The sequence below is a fragment of the Capronia epimyces genome (assembly GCF_000585565.1).
Source record: "Capronia epimyces CBS 606.96 chromosome Unknown aczIQ-supercont1.2, whole genome shotgun sequence".
NCBI classification, from domain to species: Eukaryota; Fungi; Ascomycota; class Eurotiomycetes; order Chaetothyriales; family Herpotrichiellaceae; genus Capronia; species Capronia epimyces.
Window position 1 is genome coordinate 2842911 of NW_006912905.1, and position 19365 is coordinate 2862275.

At 52.3% G+C, this 19365-nt stretch overlaps 5 protein-coding genes across 5 annotated transcripts; 2 read left to right on the plus strand and 3 right to left on the minus strand.

Annotated features, from left to right (window-relative positions):
• Positions 1 to 433: 433 nt before the first annotated feature.
• A1O3_02832 (uncharacterized protein) lies at positions 434 to 2359 on the minus strand (the record flags this gene model as incomplete). The annotated part of the gene is made up of 1 exon (XM_007732972.1): positions 434 to 2359. The coding sequence occupies one exon, from the start codon at positions 2357 to 2359 to the stop codon at positions 434 to 436; it is 1926 nt and encodes a 641-aa protein (XP_007731162.1).
• Positions 2360 to 2711: 352 nt separating this feature from the next.
• A1O3_02833 (uncharacterized protein) lies at positions 2712 to 4904 on the minus strand (the record flags this gene model as incomplete). Its single annotated transcript, XM_007732973.1, has 2 exons — positions 2712 to 3118; positions 3164 to 4904. The coding sequence occupies 2 exons, from the start codon at positions 4902 to 4904 to the stop codon at positions 2712 to 2714; spliced, it is 2148 nt and encodes a 715-aa protein (XP_007731163.1).
• A 697-nt stretch (positions 4905 to 5601) lies between these two features.
• Positions 5602 to 6555, plus strand: A1O3_02834 (uncharacterized protein; the record flags this gene model as incomplete). Its single annotated transcript, XM_007732974.1, has 1 exon — positions 5602 to 6555. One exon carries the CDS (start codon positions 5602 to 5604, stop codon positions 6553 to 6555), a length of 954 nt encoding a protein of 317 aa, XP_007731164.1.
• Positions 6556 to 11587: 5032 nt separating this feature from the next.
• A1O3_02835 (uncharacterized protein) lies at positions 11588 to 13010 on the plus strand (the record flags this gene model as incomplete). Its single annotated transcript, XM_007732975.1, has 2 exons — positions 11588 to 11786; positions 11854 to 13010. 2 exons carry the CDS (start codon positions 11588 to 11590, stop codon positions 13008 to 13010), a joined length of 1356 nt encoding a protein of 451 aa, XP_007731165.1.
• A 1210-nt stretch (positions 13011 to 14220) lies between these two features.
• Positions 14221 to 18806, minus strand: A1O3_02836 (uncharacterized protein; the record flags this gene model as incomplete). The annotated part of the gene is made up of 11 exons (XM_007732976.1): positions 14221 to 15367; positions 15435 to 15964; positions 16014 to 16186; positions 16246 to 16813; positions 16866 to 17121; positions 17215 to 17544; positions 17596 to 18197; positions 18255 to 18309; positions 18361 to 18476; positions 18531 to 18608; positions 18666 to 18806. The coding sequence occupies 11 exons, from the start codon at positions 18804 to 18806 to the stop codon at positions 14221 to 14223; spliced, it is 3996 nt and encodes a 1331-aa protein (XP_007731166.1).
• Positions 18807 to 19365: the final 559 nt, after the last annotated feature.

The following is a 19365-nucleotide window of genomic DNA, read 5'->3' on the forward strand; positions in this document are numbered from 1 at the left end:
AAACGGAGGAGTGTGTACTGTACACTTTACCTAGGTACTAAATAGTAGTAATAGGGATTGGGGATTGGGGCATGGGTCTAGGGCGGGCGAACCCCGCGGGGGCAGCGGCAGCCTAAGCCTCACCCTCCCAAACCCCTCGGCCTTAGTAATACGAAGTACATACTATAATCTCCCCACCTCGCCCGGAGGCCGCATCTACGGTCTTTTACAGGGTTGGTTAACAGAGGGCAGGTAAGGCGAGGCTTTAATCACGTGGGGGAGCTGAACACGTGAATATAAATCGAGGATCATGTATGATCACTATGGACAATAATCACAACCTGAACCAAACCGGATCAAAGAGGGACCAAGTACGCAGCACATGTACATTCTTCTAACGTTTTTTGATATTAGGAGGAAATAGTCTAGCGGTAAAACTCAAGGCGTCGCCTTTTTATGAACTCCCAGCAACCTCTCGAACAGCGGCCATGATATCTTCCGGACCCAGACCCTGCCCGTTGACCTGCTCGTACAAGCCGCCACTGCCCTCATTCCTCGCGCCCATAGTCTTATACTTTGGAGTAAGCTTGCGTTCCAGCAAATGCGTGCCCGTACGAGAGCCAAGACCAGTCTTTTGGGCGATGGATTCAACCACAACCACAAAGCCGGTCGATCCGTAGATCTTGATCGAATCCTCATCCACCACGTTGAGAGTGGGCTTGTTGACGAGACCAACATCTAGACCTTCCTCGCGGAGCCGCTCGACGGCGTCCAGGGACCGGTAGAGCATGTCCCCGTAGGAGATGACGTATCCAGCAGACCCCTTACGGATGAATTCGTCCTTGCCAGGAACAAATTCATAACCGTCGCCGTACAACAGATCCTCGGTACCTTCTTTGTAAATACAAGGCAGCTTCGAACGAGTCGAAAAGATGAATCTCAGCCCTTTCTGGAAGAAGACTTTCCGCACGACCGCCTTCATCTGCTCGCCGTCGGCCGGGAAATACAATGCCGTGCTCGCGGCGTCCATGAGTCCATTATCGGCGAAGAAGTGGTTCAGGCCGAAATGGCAAGTGTTGTCGGCAATCTCATCCACTCCACTGTGGGAAAAGTGTGATAGAACGGAGCAGTCGTTCAAGCGAGCCATGGTAACCTCGGAAATGATCATCTCAAGGAAGGCTGAGAATGTTGAGAAGACGCCTTGGACCGACCCATCGCTGCCAAAGCCGAAGCCGGCCGCGGCCGAGAAGTTACCACGTTCCATAACACCAGAAGGGACAAACACTTCGGGATGCTCCTGATGTATGGCCTTCAGACCCGTGGAACCCTCCAGATCAGAGTCGATTACCATGACTCGGCGGGCAGCTTCGTCCTTGCTCAGACCGTCAAGAACCGTGTTGACTGCCTCGCCAAAAATCACACGGTTAGATCCCTTGTCCTTGGAAGATCCTCTATACTTCCAAGGGTTGCTTCTTGGTTTAATATCATCGTAAAATGCCAGCTGCTCCGGCGTATAGCCTCTGCCAGTCAGGTATTTGCGGGCAATGTCGACAGGGACCACATCATGCGCCTTGACTGTGCCCTCGAGACCTTGAATGTGCGGAGCCATCTTACGGTCAACGATAAGAGCAGCAGGGCCCTGGTGAGTCAAAACTTCACAAACTTTAGGGTAGAGCGAATCAAGGTCCTCTCCGTCGGCGCGGACCACGTACAAGCCGTGTCCCGCAAGGGTCCGACCGACTTCATAACCCTTGAGATATTCGGATGGCTTGCCGGCGATCGTGACATCGTTGTTGTCGACAAACACCTTCACGTTCAGGTTCCGAGCCACCGCAATGCGGGCAGCCTCGGCATCGTTTCCCTCCTGTTGAGAACCATCGGAGCCAAGGAGCAGGACGGCCTTGTCTTTGTTCTTCATAGCGACGCCGTTCACCATACCCCACATATGGCCAAGACGACCCGAGCTGAACTTAACACCGGGGGTCAGGCCCAGCTCCGGGTGTCCGGGGAGCTTGGAGTTTGCATCGCGGTAGTTCAGCAGCTGATCAGGATTAATCTTCCCATCGATGGCTGCGAGAAGGTATTGAGTTGCCACCCGGTGGCCTGCTTCATCGAAGAGAGCGTCGACGAATCTATCGGGGTTGCCATTGATCATACCAATCAGGATGCATACTTCGGGAGCAGTGTCAAAGGGACCTCCCGTATGACCGGCTATACCGCGGGCCGCACCGGTGGCAGTGAAAGCAACAATGGCATCGCGAAAGATGTCAATGTTATGCTGGAGATCCTGCTTCTGTTGAGGACTGAGCCGAGAATTCCGAGGGTCGAAGGATAGCTTCTTGAACTTGGAGAGGTCGACAGGTAGCTTGGCGCTGACCATTGTGACGTCTCGAGTAGGAAAGGTTCGCTATGTTGAGGACGACTGTGAAACTCTATCTTTCAGGCACAGGGCGCAGGGGGTAGAGCGAGAGGAAGGACAAGAACCAAGCCAAGATGATGATGGGGAGGATGAAATGCTTGTACACTGTCAGCGGTGGCAGCGGGGGCATCCGGGCAGCAACGTGGCAGTGCAACGGTCAATGACGTCGGGCGACGCGCAGCACGCAGCACGGCAACGTCAGTTGTCCACCTCCGCCACCTCCGCCACTAACCCTAACCCTAACCCTAACCCTAACCACCACCGCGGGGGTCGCGGATCGTCAGGCTCCTCAGGCTCTTGAGCGCAGGCAGATTCAGGGGAGCAAAAGGTCACTCTCTGAAAAATCGCCAAAGAAGTCGGCGAATCCAAAGTCGATGTCGCCGGCGCTGTCAAACATGTTTGGCTGCAACCCCGCGACGTTCTCAGGATCGAACATGGCAGTCTGGTGGATTGCCGCATCGGACAAGGCTGGGACGCTGAAAGACGCGGGATACCCATCCTGGGTTTCGGGCGAGACTTGTGGTATACCCAGAGAGCCGGTATACCTGGGATTGTCGCTAGTCTCGGGACCGTTTTTATCCCGCGGGAAAACGTCCAAGGCCATCGAGCCTGGGCTATTAGTGTTGAGTCGAGGCATGTGAAAGAAGGTTGCGTATCGCTTGACCAATTGGTTTTCCTCGGTCGTGAGCGGCCCGCCCCTTTCGATACACGTTGAGAGTTCTGGAGAGGGTCAGCTGACGGACATTGCCTGAGAAACTCCCTTACCTGCAACAACAGAACCCAACTTCCACTTGTCGGCGAAGCGCTTCAAGACTAGCTTTGCGAGATCGTGAGTAGAAGAAACAAGAGGCTGCGATCTCAGGCAAACTCCCTCCACGGCGAGCGGCGGAAGCATCATGCATGTGTAGAAGGGATGTGCCACCTCGATATACTTGGCATCCCAGACACTGATGATTCGAGACAGGCTAATGGCACGTTGCCGCAGAGGGGACGTGGTAGTGGTGCTGAGGCTCAAAAGGCCGTGGCCATCGGAATCGGAAGGGGCAATGCCGGCCACCAGGTATGATGTGGCCGTCAACATCAGATGGATGCCGATGGCGAAATTGCACCGCGCAAACGTGGATGGAGAAAAGTTGAGCGTCTCGGAATCCAATGAAACTGAGGGTGGAAGGGCCAGTCTAAAGCAACATATTTCGTTCTCCAACGTCAGCTTCTCCTCCGCTGATATGTCCTGTTTTTGTTGTAGCCGGTCATGGACTGTGGCCATAAAGTGGTTGGCCAGCAAGAACCACGCTCTCTCATCTTGATTGGGACTCCCTTGTAGCGACCGCCAGGACTGGCCCGGATGTACTAGGAGCTGAGCTGAAGGTACCTGGACTCCGGAAAACCAGGCTTCGTCGGAGATGGGCAACGCGACAGCCATCCGCTTCCGGTCTATCGAATATGGCTTCCGGGAAACGGTGGAGGCGAACGTGTCGAGCTCCCAAGTCAACCACCAAGCTCGCCTCATCTCCTCCTTGTACACCGGGTCAACGGGGGTGGCGGGTGTCCAATCCTCCTCATCGATTTCATTGAGGCCCAGGTCGTATGCCAGGCGCACGCAGACTCCGATCAGAACCCACCCCTGCTGCGTTGGGCCGGAAGTGTAGAAGTAGAATGCGAGTAGAATGCAACCTTGTAAATAGGTCAACGACGGGGTTCGATGCATGCGACCCTGGGTATAGAGTTGCCTGGCCCGCTCCGCAAATTGTTGGCCGCGGCTGTCCGAGGCCACTCTAGCAAGTCTCGGGTGAGTGGAGAACCTGGCCGCCATTGCAAACATGCTGTAGAAGAGGAGGCCCTCCTCCGGCGACAGTGTCTTCATGACATCGCCCTCGCCCCGGATTGTGGCCTCGTAGCGGGTTTTAAAGCGCGGCCTGTGGAGGATTGGAAGCCACCGTTGGACCTTCTCAAAAAATAGGTTGACCAGTTCATTGGCCAGGGGACCAGGTATCTCATCCTCGGCGCCCGAGGCGGTGGGTGATGGTGCTGAATTGGCGTTGGGAATGCTCGGCCGACGGAAGAGCTGCGCCTCGTCATCGGAGCCTCCTTCGATGGACGCACTGCGATCATCGTTTCCACTCGAGACGGCGCGCTCTTCCAAGCTCTGGCCTGCGGACTGTCCGACTTCCGCCAGGAGATCCTTCAGAGTCTCCCGAAGCAGAGACTGGGGAGCTCGGCTCTGGCCATCGACCGGGTCACTCTGCTGTCCGGTCTGAGCGGCAGCCTCAAAAGCCTGGATCAACTTGGACAGGCTGTCAGATAATGTTCGAGACTCGGAGGTTGGCTGAGGGGTGCGAGCAGTCGGCCTTTTGCGCCTGGAGGGGAAATGGCAGGCGTTTCCGGTGCGAGCGCAGAGGCCGCAAACCGGGCGGCGCATGTCACATCTGGTTTTCTTGCGGTTGCACTCCTGACACGCTCGCCGCGGCTCCAGCTGGGCATGCTGGATGGCTCCCACATTGGCCATGCTGAAGACACTGAGGGCGGCGTCGCCAGGATGTGGCGCAGGAGAAACGAATCATTAAAGGCGAATGGCGTTGTCTGGCAGTACGCAGTACGATGTACGGTAATAGTGGTGGTAGTCATCACAGTCAAAGGTCGACTTTCCCGGCGCAGACGCCTAGTACATAGGCATGTCCGTAAGCGGCTTAGCGGGTGCTTCCACCACTTCAGGCCTAGGAGCCAAGGCTTGGGGGCCGCAATCGGGCTGGTGGTGTCACGGGGATGGCGGTCGCCTGGTACTGTACCTTATACGGAGTTATAGTAGTGAGGGTTTCCTTTTCCGTTGGTTGCAGTATCATTCCAAAGCCCTTGATATTCAATCCTGTCTCCGTACCGGAAAAGACAAGGAGTAGTTGTATCGGAATCTCAGGCAGCCGTGAATTAGACTTGGCAGGCGTAAGGCCACCTGCACAGCTACAGTGATCGGGGACCCTGACGCCTGGCCAAGTCTCACCTCGAGATTCAGTGGTCCCTAATATCTATTTTGATGACTACTACCTAGGTACGGCGTTAGGCATTATTAAGGTCAGTGTCGATCCTTCCTGCTGATCCTGTCTCCTGAGAGGCATTTAAGTAACAACGCTGGTCCCAGGGATGAGGGCTCACTGAGGGCTTAGGGGCCCCCAAGACACCACACTATGCCTTCGCCGTGCTCTGTAGCAATGGACTGGAGACTCCTCCCCATCCTTCTCCTCGCAGCTCCGTCCGCCATCCCACCCACTCACATCTATACCGCATTGAACGGTCGCCCGAGATATCTCGACAGTTTCCTATTCTGTTTGGGCATGCAGACTCCTCTGTCGCCGAACACGCTGAACGCGGGAGAGTATCCGGCCTGCGCAGCCTTGACCAACGGCCACGTCTTTCGGGTTGAGAATCAGGCAACCGTCATGTATCTGCAGAGGCTGGCTCGTACAGGACACCTCCTCACTCTTGAGGTAGGCTATGGCTCGCCGCAACGGGAGAACCGGCCACTAGTGTATGCTCCAGCAAGCGCACTCCTGAGTTCACTCATATTCCATGGCACGATCGACCCATATGTCCTCATAACAATTCTCATCCTGCTATCCTCCCGCCTTCTTTCCATCGCAAGCCTTCGCGCTAGGACGGCGCCGTCATGGCACGGCGCCTCAGAACCTGGTGTGCAAGGAGACCTGCTCGTTCTTCTTGCTGAAGATGGCTGGATCCGTCTCAAGGGCGCGGTTGACGACCTCAAGGCCGTGACGTCGGGCAGTTGGTTGAGCCGCCGGCCGCATAATCCACGGCTGGCCGACGCCATGGACTGGACTGCCCGGCTGCTCGTCTACTTTTCCATCGTGGTACTGGCGAATGCGAGCGATCAAGGGAAGATGGGATTGGCCGTATCTATCTTGCTGGGGCACGCATCCTTGGCTCTGGTGAATGCCCGGACTGAGCAACTGGCCATGAATGATCGAATAATAAAGGTCTCACAGCTGCCCGGGAGCGTTAAGAAATATTCTCGTCGGCTGGAGATGGCGGAAGACCTGGTCAAGGAGGTGGGCAGGAGCGATTTTGCTGTCAGGCTTGGGATTATCAAGCCAGACACGGACAGACAGGGACAAGGGGCTCCAGACAACGAGGTCGTCACGATGTAGTGATTGTTTGATTTGTCTGTTTCTACTCCAATATGATCTGCAACTGCAGACGGAGCAAGGCTGATGGTGGATGTCATGTTGACGACATGACTCGATGGAAATGGTGTAAACGGCTTCCTCGGACGACAGTGGTCGGTGATCATCTGGCATCAGCAAGCTCGGGGCCATATAGGTGTGCGGGGAGTTTTTCGACACGATTGGCATCCATAATCATTCAGCTTACTTTCTTCTTCACAGTATTTCCCGGCACGTTGAAGTCTCGGCTCCTATCGTATCCCATGATAGTGCGACTTTCGTGTGAGACTGTTAACACGAGGGCAAGGGGAGGGAGAAAGCGGACCTGGCCGCTGACAGGCATTGGAGAATAAGGGGTAGGACCTTGACTCAGTTCCAAAGCATAGAGCACTGTCGTTGTCGTCTAATCGTAGTCCCGCCATGGGTAAATCGATCTTCTCAAGTACGCATGGGCCAGCCGGTCTGCCACTTACCTTCTTCATCTTCTGACACAAGTCTATGAGACTATTTGACCAAGCCTCCTCAGGCCTGTATTGAGCTTCCTCTGAATTGAACATACTGCAGCTTTCGGCTGCTCTTTGCCGGAGTTCCGTTGTTTTGGACACCAGCGCCATGGAGTGCAGCATTCCGAAAGAAAGGCGGACCTCGGACTGCTCCTCCTCTATGTAATTCCTGAGCGCCGTTAATTCGGCGAGATCTCCCGCAGCCTGGGGTCCGTGACGAGAAACTAACACTGTACTAACCGGACCAGTCCAACGCAAGCAGCCATAGGCCAAGGCTGCAGTGGCCGGTCGCTGAATTGAAGGCGAGATCCTGGAGGTTGATTGGAAGGGTTTAGGCCTTCAGTCGCTGGCTGATCTTGTCGTGATTGCGTCTCTAAGCTCTCCTTGTCCGGATATTGCCATCTTCTCTTTCAGATACTGTGGTATAATAGTCTATAGGCCGTTCGGGTGTTCGCCAGGGTCTATTATGTAAGGTGAACCTAGAAGTTGAGTATTCAGACCGTGGAGAAGGTCGTGTTCGAGTGTAGCCAGACAGACGGTCGACGCATGCACCCCAGGCCCGGCTAGGGGCACAACACGCGGGCAAGCCCGTCTTTGTCCAGTCTTTTCTTTTGCCCAAGCTCACGATAACATGGCGAATAATGCAGCTAGGAATTCCGGGTGTGGCGCTAGAGAATTTCGTTGGGAGTTAGAAGACGGAGGACTCGAAGCTCGTGCAGTTCATTGGTGGCATCACGGGCCCTGCAGGTTCAAGCCGGTGTGCTTGGGAGAGACCAATTTACTCTGTACTGTAGCTGAGAGGAGGCCTAAGGCCTGGAGGGAGCCGTGGCTGTCTACCTTAGGTATAGGTATGTAGGAACAGGGTTCAAGGATAGAACAATTCTACAGTATATGTAAGAGTTGATGGGTTAGGCAGGTACGGCCAGGTGATGCTGACAGACAGGCCCTTAGGCGCCCTAGGCTTACAGGACCTCCCTAACTTTGAGCCTGGACACTTCTTGGGGCGCCTCAGGCACCACTAACTGCCCTACCAGTACCGTCACTAAATCTGTCTTGGTCTGTCCTTTCCCTACTATCCGTGCACTCCGAGCCCTAACTACTCTATAGTTAGTGCACCACACCAATATAACGATGCACACCAATATAATAACTTAGTAGTTAACTTAACAACTTGTTAATAAAACGCGTAATATCTTAACTAATAATACCTTCTAACGCTTAATTAATTAAGGAGAGGGTCCTCTAGGTATATAACGCGTACGAACGTAGCGAATATAGTAATATAAAGGCTGTCGTAGAGGTATTCGATACTCCTTATTAGCGCGTACGAAGAAGGCTCTAAGGCCTTCTAGGCGCGCCTATAAAGAGTAGATATAATAAGAGGCTCTTAGTTAAGTAGAAGCGTACTCTCTATATACTTATTAAGCGCTATAACGACCTCGGCCTATTCGTATACTCTAGAATAGTCGGTTAGATAGCTAATCGTATTCTATAATAGACGTATAAGTATAAGAATAGCGATAGTCTACTAGTACTCTCTTATAAATAGATAAGACGCTTTCTAGCTAGATATCCTAAGTTTATTATTAGAAAGAGAAAGCCTATTAGTACGTATCGTTTATCTCTTAAAACTAACTACTATTACTTAATTATAGTATACTTTAATCGCTTTAAGAAGATTAAGAAGAAGTACGCGATTATCGACGACGATATATAGAATATAAATAAGATCGGCTTCTCGATTAGTATTAATAAAGCCTATAAGGTCGTAACTAGACGAGAGAATAAGTATAAGCGTCTATATCTATTTAATTCTAAGAATCGCGAGTATTATACGCTTATTAAGGTCGTTAGCTTAATAGGCGACTTTATTAATCCGTACGTAATTATAGTCGGCGAGACGATAATTAAGCGCTCTTTTCTACTAGAGCTTCCTAATAGGCATACTATAGTCTAGACTAAGATAGACTATAGTAACGATAAGATACTTCTTAAGTAGATATACTACTTTAATAGACGTACTAAGAAGCGTACAAGAGAGCGCTATCGTCTCTTAATTAGCGACGGCTTTAACTCTTATCTCGAGTATAGCTTTATTAAGTACTACTAGAACGAGAGAATTATTCCGTACTATCTATCGTTGTACTTAACGTATCTTCTATAGCCTCTCGATATAGAGGTCTTTTAGTTATTAAAGTATTATTATATAAAGATAATAGATAACGCCGTACGATACGAAGATCTTACGTTTTAGCGTTAGAAGTTCCTATAAGGTCTATACTTCGTACGAATATAAGTATTTAGTACGGCGATAATCCGATCGGTATTTAGAAAGATAGAGTTAGTATCGTTTAATTCGAACGAGATATTTAATTAGATCGCTATTAACGATAAGATGATTATCGTCGACGCCGACGCTATAATTAATAATATAGACCTTAATATTAACGTTACGTCGCGGAAGAATATAAGGTACTTTACTATAACTATATAAAGACTACTTATATAGAAATATAGAGAATATAAGCCTCGAGATGATTATACTTATTAATAAGTATACTCGCGCCGTAAATAAGATAGCTATAGTAGGTCTAGAGGCGATACGATAACTTAGCGAGAGTAAGACTACTAAACGAGTACGTACGATACGAGAGAATACTCGTCGTCGTCGAGTTAATACCTCCTTAATAGGTATTATATATATTAAGACGGCTCGTAAGCGCCTTAACGCTCGCGACGAGGCGGAGACTCTTAAGTACTATAGGCGTCGAATACTAAAGATCGTACGGAAGATACTTCTAGAGGCCGCCGACGATACTACGTAGAAGGTAAAGCGGCGACGACGTAATACTATTAAGCGTTAACGACGTCGATAAGCGCTCGAGGTACTTAATTAGAAGGTTACTATAAGGCTACTCTACTAGAAGAGGGTCGACGGCGATACCGACGACGATAGGGCGACGACGACGCCTTAGAAATAGCTATAAGCGCTTATATATATACCTATAGTACGATATTATCGTACGGTACTATTAATAGTCGATCTTAATTAATATTATATTAATACTACCTATTACGATTTAAGTACTTTAATAATCTCGCTCGGTTATACTATATAAGATCGTAATTATCTTGACTACTATACGTCGAGTAATTAAAAATTAGACTTAATACTATTATAGTACTAATTTACTAAGGATTTATATTATTTATAATAGAATATTAGTACTATAGCGCCTATAAATATTATAAAACCTCGTGGAGCGCTTACTAAGTTATTATATTGGTGTGTATCGTTATATTGGTGTGTATCGTTATATTGGTGTGTATCGTTATATTGGTGTGTATCGTTATATTGGTGTGGTGCACTAAATATGGAGTAGTTAGTGCTCGGAGTGCACGGATAGGCTCCCGAGCCCTTCACCTTCACCTTCACCACCACCACCACCATTACTATATCATCGCCCACCATCATCGCCCGGTCATCATGTATGAGCATTTCTTGCCCACAATCAGGCAAGTCACAGTCACTAGAATCTCCATCACAACAGCCACTGGAGCCAACTGAGCGAGACACTAACGAAGGTGTTGGCTGACGGCCTCGTAGAATTTCAAGCTGCGGCTGATGCTGGTTTCCTCAGAAGGCTGATGACCGATCCCTGACCGGCTGACCCAACCTGTTTGAGGCCTTAGCCTGCAGGACTTCCGACCCTCCACGATCGCCTTGGCCTGCCTCACCACTCTGCCAACGTCAGTGCGCTCCAATGGCCAGTTACACGCAAGATGCGAGCCCCCGTGGCGTTCCCCCTCCTAAATGAGGCGCCCGAGAAGCCTTGTCGATTCCTGCAGCTGCAGTCATTCTGGCAGGGGAGGAAGACGGAAGGCGTGCAGCCACCTCTGGACCGTAGCAAGATCTCGCGCGAAGACACGACCTCGACAATGGAAAGCACCATCTCCTCAACCCACGCCGCCGAGGCGGTGTCACCCTACGCTTCCTTATCCTTAGGCTGCGGCTTCCTCCGCCGCACTTGGCGAAGCCGTGTCGAGTTCTTATTTCTTATCCCCCAAACTCAAAATGAACACTGGTTATCTACAAACGGAGTGCTACTCCCGCGTCCATACGCTCTGCATATCTCGGGTCCAGATTTAGGGCGGCGTGGGCGGCGTGGGCACCTGGCAGTCATGCCGGTCCTTGATAAGGCCCAAAGGCCCATTATTATCCTGGAGCCATTCGTACCCGATCTCAACTCCCATTAGTCAACAAACATTAGTCAACAGACCAAGATGGAAGTCAAGATACCGTACATGGTCTCCACTATCCACTGTCTCTATCTTTCCGGGGCCCAGGCATTCGCGCCTCCCGTTCGGCCCAACGTGAATAGTAATACATATATGGAGGACACGGGCACAGATGGGAAATCTTTTATTATGGCTCACTACCCCGGCCTGCTCAGTCACATCCTCTCTCTCCCGTCGCCCGGCCATTTCTCGGTCACAGGCACCACACATGTGTCATGGTATACGCTCGTATACAAATCGCCCGCCCTCCCCAGGGTGAGGGTGAGGCTATACCTTCGTCTCCGCAACAGATCCACGGACAAGGACACCAGCACCACCAGCACCACGGATCTTCTCGACTCAACGGACGGCTCAGCGTTCTTGACGCCAGCGTAGAGCAAGCCGCCTTCGACACTGTCCAACTACGTTTTAGAGGTATGCTTGGTCTTGCAAGGTATGGTGTCTTGCCGAGTTAGTGCTGATCAGATATGGGGGATTACAGGTATTATCCTCTCGTCGGTTGGGTTCAACAGTGCCATTGAGGACATCATCACCCTGACCGACGTCAAAGCCCTGTCCGACTTCCGACCGACGACTTCTTCCTCGAACTCGAGCCGGACCGACTCTGAGAAGGCCCGACATGTGGATTTCTACTTCCAACTGCCCACCAATGTTTCGGCAACTGACGGCACGTCGCGCTCTCTCCCTCTCTCGACTACTATTAGAGGTGTCACCAGCGCATCACCAAGGGGTGGGCTGAACGACTATCAAGTCATTCGAGGTGACTGCGAGGTGTCGTACTGGGTTGAGGCCCAATTTCGCCAGGCCGGCCGCGAGGTCGGATTCCTCTGCGAGCACGTCAAGATTTCGTCACTTTACCCTCGCCTCCGAGTCTCGCTGGCCAAAAGCCTACCACTCACTATGCGGGCTAAGCCTGACCTTCTCGCCCGCTGTCGACTCCAGAAAAGTCCCGCCCTCGATGTTGCTTTATACGAGCCAGATATCATCATCGAGCACGATGCAACTAGTGGCCAACGACAAATCACCCTCCCCATCGCTGTAACAATGGACATCCAACCGCCAGCCTCAGGCGCCGACTCCCTGGACGCACGACAGTCATTTAAATGCTCAGTTGAAGCGAAATGGGAGGTCCACACCCGCTTCTCAACCGTCGCCATATCGACTGCAGACAGAATGCCCCCGGGCGACACCATCTACAAGATGAACACAGCTCCAACCCAGAAACACATCATTTTGTTCCGGCCGCTACCACTCTACGATGACCAAGTCAGTCCAGGCGAAAAATTCCGACGCCTGAACTCGTATGTGGCAACATCCCAACTCGATCTGTCTGTTCCCGATGCTCTCTCCCAGCCATCTCTTCGCTGGAAGCACCTGACGCGGACCTACATGTTGCAGCTGTCCCTGCATTTTCACGGTCTCCGTGGTACTCCAAGGTACAGCTTGTGTAAACAGATCCCTTTGTCGGTGTCAGCCGATGAGTCTAAAGTGGGCGAGGTGCAAAAGAACGAAGCCATCGTCAGTATCTCCGAAGCCAACAACATCCCGGATGTTGAGGGCGACGTCCATGACATGACGACTCTGCGACATATCCGGACTCAGTCAACGAGAACGCCACCACCACCATACTTCCGATGAGTGAATGGATTGTTCCACGGGGAATCATAATATTGATTTTGAGGATTCATCGTCTCCAAAGCCTGAAGTCGACATGGCTGTGATCTTTGACGTGAGATGCTGGCAATACCTGGAGGAACCACCAAACTAGAAGTGTTGGAGGCACCAGCACCGACCAGCGCTCAATAAGGCCTTTGAATCCCGACGGTCAAGACTTGTGCGAACAGCCTTACCAAGAACCAGCAGCTGACTGACTCTGTGGCCTTGCGACCACCGGCACTATCTGCTTAATGTTGAATGTGGACATGCATGGCCGATGGGGTTTGGCCTTTAGTTCGACGTGATACTTCTGCCTCCTGAGACCACAGCCATCCCGGCCCCTCGCCCGGGATTATGTTCTTCCATCCCAGGCCGAGACGAAAGCCTGCTTACGTGTCAACGATCGGTCGCGAGGGAGCAAGGAGCCAGGCTTGTCTGCGACTTTTCGCTGGAGTCCCAGTCCACGGCTAAAAGTAGTGGCAACGCCACACAATTGCGTTGGGCCCTGCTTCGGTCTTCTCCCACTCGTATTTTTACGTACTGGAGATATCGACAGTATCGTTTTGCGCCGGGCCCAAAGTGGCCGGTTCACCAGAGGAGTATCACATGGCGGGAGTTGGAATTTACGCATCCATCGATCATGGCCTTCTCTCGACCGAGCTGTTCAAATATCAGTCGTGCCATCCACTTCATGTCCGAGCCCTAGTGGGTAGAGGGAACTGACGACCGCGCGGTGCGGCCACGGAAAAGTTCCAACAATGAGCATTTCGGAGCATGCTGTTGCGCCGGACAGACTTCATGTCCTGTCTCTGTCCAGGGGTGGGGCAGATTAGGTTTCTGTTTGAACGTGTTGATGGGGTTGATGGGTTCTATTACTTGGAATAGAATTGAATGAACTTCTCAACCCCAATCTGAGAATAGGATGTTCTGCTTGCTTCCGTGCAGAATAGTGAAGGTATATAATATATACACTTTTAGATCTATAGATACAAATATACTTATAGCTATACGCGGCGAATCGTCAACATACTAAGGTAGTCTCTGCCGTCGTTCAAGTTGTCGTTCGTATGAATGGTACAGAGTGAGTGGGAGTTGGAGTGGAGCTGAGCTGAGTGGACCTGGGCGGAGTCTGGGGAGGGTTGTTGGGTTTAGTCTAGAGGCTGGATTGTTTATAGGTACATGGGTCGAATGCCTACTCGCTTGGAGTGCTGTTCAGCGTTTGCCTTTGCTTTTGCCGGTTATCGATCGAGTGCTTGTTCCTGACACTGTCGACCGCGAGATTAGTCGGACTGATGAGGCAGAGAAACAGAAAGAAGGCGGACCGCAACCGCAACAACAACTGGGAGTCTTGATTCTCACTTACCATCTGCCAGTAGGCGCCCCTCCTCCTCAACAAGTCGTGGTGCGTGCCCTGTTCGACGATGCTCGAGCCGGGACTGAGCTCGCTCTCGCCGAAGACGAAGATGACATCTGCCTTTTGGATGGTTGCAAGCCGGTGTGCCACGGCTACGACGGTCATGCTGCGCTGGGCGGCCAGCCGCTCGATGGCGCCCTGCACCAGCTTCTCCGATTGCGAGTCCAGGCTGGAGGTGGCCTCGTCAAGGAGCAAGAGCGTGGGCCTGCGCAACAAAGCCCGGGCGAGACATAGCCGCTGTTTCTGGCCACCGCTGAGTGAGGTCTGGGTGTTGATACCTAGGGCTGTGGCGTAGCCGTCGGGTAGGGAGATGATGAAGTCGTGGATCTCGGCATCCTTGCATGCCTGCGTGATGGTTTCGTCCGACACCTCCCTCTCAAGACCGAGAAGCAGGTTCTCGCGGATGGTCCCGTCGAAGAGTTTCGGTTCCTGTGCCACCAGGGCCAGCGTGCGACGGTAGGACGACATCTCCAAGTCCCTGACATCCTGGTTGTTGAACGTGATGGTGCCGGACAGCGGTTCGTAGAATCTCTCCAGCAGTGAAATGACCGTGGTCTTGCCACAGCCCGAAGGCCCTACAAAGGCGACGAACTGACCGCCTGCGATCGTTAGATTGAGATTCTGATAGATCAGAGCGTCTCGCGTGGGGTATCCGAAGGCGACGTCTGTGAATTTGATGCTAGCTCCTCCAGCTTGGACATTTGCCGCTTGTAACGCCCTGCCCTGAGTGCCCATAGCTTTCTGCCTTTCGCTGACTTCGTGGCGGAGGCTCAGGATGCGATTCGCGGCGGCGGTCGCTTGTGCAATGTTCGGGGCAAAGCTGAAAAACTGTCCGGCCCCTTGTGCCCCTTGCACGATCGCCACATAGATGACGAAGAATTGCACTGTATTGTATTCGTGAGTGGCCAAGAGCTGTCCTCCATACCTGTGTCAGATCAATCAGCTTGGATGGGTCGCCTTCGCTAGCGCAAAAAGGACCAGGATGAGCGTACCAGAAGGTCAGGGCCATGGCGCAAAGTTCCAGGCTGTCCGAGAGGGCAAAAACGAGCGAAGCATATGTTGCCTTTATGGTGGCCTTTCGAACCTGATCTCGTAAGAGACCCGAATACTTCTGGATGATCGAGTCCTCCATGGTTAAGGAGGTGACTGTGCGAACGGCGCCAATGGCCTCCGTTGCAAATTGAGAGCTGTCAGCAAACACCTTGGAGTTCCACTCCTCGAACTTCAGCTCGAACCCGATGCGGACGAATGCGGCGATGAAGATGACTGGCATGGCAGAAAAGAAAGTGACGAGGGTCAATTTCCACCCGAAGGAGAAGGCTATTGCGACACAGCCAAGTATGTTGAACATTGATATGAGAGGAAAGACCCCGTTGAAGCCGAGTAATTCCTGAATCAACTTCGGATCGGTCGACAGTCGAGACATAATCGAACCAGAAGCATTGGCCTCGAGGTCAAAGAAGGAGACGGGGTTGCACAAGAGGTCTTGGAAGTACTTCCGTCGATATGCAGATGAGATGTACTGCAAGCGGTCAGATGCTGAGATGCCCTCCTACGAACGCCGGACCTACCACGGAGAGAGTGTTGGAATTGTACCCGAGGCTGAAGTAACAAGTACCTACGCCCAAAGCAAGGACGAAAAACATCAGTGACCAGAAATCTCCTCGCTCTTTCAACCTTGCTCCCGTGAGCTGAAAGACCGCGACCAATCGGGCGAAGATCCAGCTTTGGAGAGAGAATGCAGCTGAGACCAAAGAGTTAGCGGAGCCTTGCCAAGATGGAATTCACGTAGGCAGCTCTTACATCCCGCACCCATGGCTCCAGCCAGTATCAGTAGATATAACACCCAGTATCTTCGTTGTTCGTATAGAAAACGGCCAAATGACATGAAGAAGCCCTGTGGCCTGTAAGTAGATATTGTTGCGTCAGCCGCTTGCTCCTTAACGGAGCTGCGTGACTCTTTGCCTTCGACGGTTTCCAGGGAGGCAGCCTTGTCCGCCTCTAGCTTCTCAGGTGCCGACTCTGCTTCGAGCTGCTGCGCGCGTACGAGGCTAGCGTATAGCCCGTCGGGATTGGAAAGTAGATGCTCGTGAGTGCCTTCTTCTACGTTGTGTCCCTCGCGGATGACAATGATATTGTCTGCTTTGCGGATGGTGGACAGTCGGTGGGCGATGACAATCGTCGTCCGATCTCGGGAGACGCGATCGAGGGCCTTTTGCACAATCTTCTCACCCCGAACGTCGATGGAACTCGTTGCTTCGTCCAAGATCAGAATCGCCGGCTCCCGAATGATACTCCGAGCAATTGCCAGCCGTTGGCGTTGACCGCCACTGAGCTTGAGGCCGCTCTCGCCGACCTTGGTCAGGTAACCCTGTCTGTATCAGCCATGAACACTGCACATCAACCAGAACTTCTCCTCTCACATCTGGCAGTTGTTGGATGAACTCGTCGGCAAATGCCTCTTTGCAGGCCCTCTCAACCCGTTCCCTTTTGGACGAGTCGCTGTCGTGCTCCCATTTGGTCCCGGTCAATCCAAACGCCACATTGCTGACGATGGTATCGTTGAAGATGAAAGGCTCCTGCTGCACAAGGCCAATTCGCGACCTCCACCACTTGAGATTCACCTCCCTTATGTTCCGCCCTCCAATCGAGACGACACCACGGTTTGTTATCGATGATCTCGGGTGGGCCTCACTTTTCTCCGTAGCAGGATCGGTGTTGGGTTTGGCCTCATTTGGCGTTTCTTCATCGGCCAGACCGTCAGTTTTCAACTCGTACCACCGCTCCAGTAAGGCAACAATTGTGCTCTTCCCCGACCCAGAAGGTCCGACTAGGGCGGTGGTTTTGCCCTTCAGAAATCGAGCATTGAATCCTCTGAGTACCTGCACAGTGGGCCTAGTCGGGTATGCGAAGTCTACATCTTCGAGTTCTATATCGTCACTTGCAGAGACTTCGGGCTCAGTGAGGCCGTCGTGAGCTGCCGGCTTCGAGTCAATCATGGAGAAAAACTCGGGCGAAACACTGACTGCCTTGGTGATGGCCATGGCGGGGGCGGCTAGGGATCCTAAGACTGCAACCACAATCAAGATTGAGAAGACAACCCTGTGGAAAAACCATTAGCAAGAACGAGAGGGCACAGAGAGATCGCCATACGTGATGACAGCGCTAATGTTCGAGATTTGCCCTTCGCGAAAAAGCTTCAGTCCAAACCAGAAAGCGAGTGCAAAGCTCGAGTACATGGCGAAGAACATGGGACCCAGTTGAATGCCTAGCTGCATCGACATGGCCGCTCCGCGGGTTTGAGACTCGTTCACGCTGGCGAAATACTTGTCGGTCAGCGTTTTCTCCGCATTCAAGGAAAAGATGGCTCGGATAGAACCGAAAACCTCCCCTGCTATCGATGCAGCTTTTGCGTTGGACTCCTCCACCCCTTGGAGCTGCTTGATGACGATGGGGGTACTTATGCAGAAGACCACGAGAATGAAAAGCAAGGTCGAACTGGTCACCAGGGTCAAAGCCCACGAGTATCGGAAAGCGATGGCATAAGCCGTGACTGTCAGGGCAAGAGCCATGAACAGAGCATGCAGTTTGTCGGAGATGCTCATTTGAATGGTATTGGCCGAGGTGGTGATAGTATTGGCCACCGTGCCCGAAGACACCTCATCGAGCCTTTGAATCGGTTGCGCAAAGAGAGACTCGAGGTATGAAAGTCTGATATTGGCGGAGATTCGAAGTCCGGTGGTACGAAAACAAAACTAAACCTGTTAATTCGCCGCCGAGCATCGGACGAAAGGAAAGGCTCCTAGGCTCACCATGGAGGCGTAGGTCAAGACGAACTTGCCGATGAATAGGTACACGATGTATAGCCTGCGGTCTCCAGTCAGCCTCGGTCATAGAGGCTCTGGACCAACTGCATACGCATTCTTGCTCACGGCTGACTTGAACTTGTCCTCGGTGACGGTGGTGTTGGGAAGAAAGTAGCCATTGAAGTCTCGCACCAAGTGTCCGAACACGATATTCATGAGGGGGAGAGCCTAGGGTGGGTGTCAGAGTACGGTCGTCGGCATGCTATGAGACGGTGGTCATACTGTCCCTGACCCAACGGCGCACAGAAGGCCAGCAATCATGGCACAGCTATCAGTAGTAGTTCGGAAGGAGAGGATGCGCTGTAGGGCGTGAGCATGCGTTCAGGTAATTACTAGGCAGAGGAGGGTCAGGCGCACCCAGTAGTTGCTCAGCGGTGCCTGCGGTGCCTTCTCTGCCTCTGCTGCAGTTTCCTTAACCTCGATGGCAGTCTCTTCGGCCACTTCTTGAGGCCCGGGTTTGGCCTCCGCCGATGGCGGGGGTTGACCGGGTGTGCTCATATTGAACGAGGGTTCTTACTCGACGACGGTGTTCGTGCCGGGTGTTGGAGAAGGACCGTGGGACCGTGGTGGCATCATGGATGTAGAAACCGCATGTTCGTGAAGGAAGGAAAGAGAGAATCGACGGTATAAAGGAGGATCATTGAGGGCGAAAGTCATGGAGCCTGGAGCCTGGAGCCTGGAGCCTGGAGCCTTGGCCTAAGCCTAGAGCCTAGTTTCAGGGTGATCTGCCAGGCTGGCGCAGGATACCACCAACCTTAGTATGGTGCACAGGGCCATATGGTGGTGGGCGTTGAAGCCATGTACTCGGTAGACTCTAGAGTACGAATACGAATACGAATTTGAGTCGAGCGGAGTACGTGGTAAATAAGCATGTAGTAATTGATAGACTGCGGCCGGTTGGTCTGTGGATAATTCCTGTAACCGAGGAGAGCTGGTTGGCCGTGATCGTGAAGTCCAAGCACCCAAGGACCTACATCTCATTAATAGTGTACCGTATGGATACCGTATGGATATTCGCTAGGCTCCTACTGGTAACTGGTACTGCGCCCACGTGACC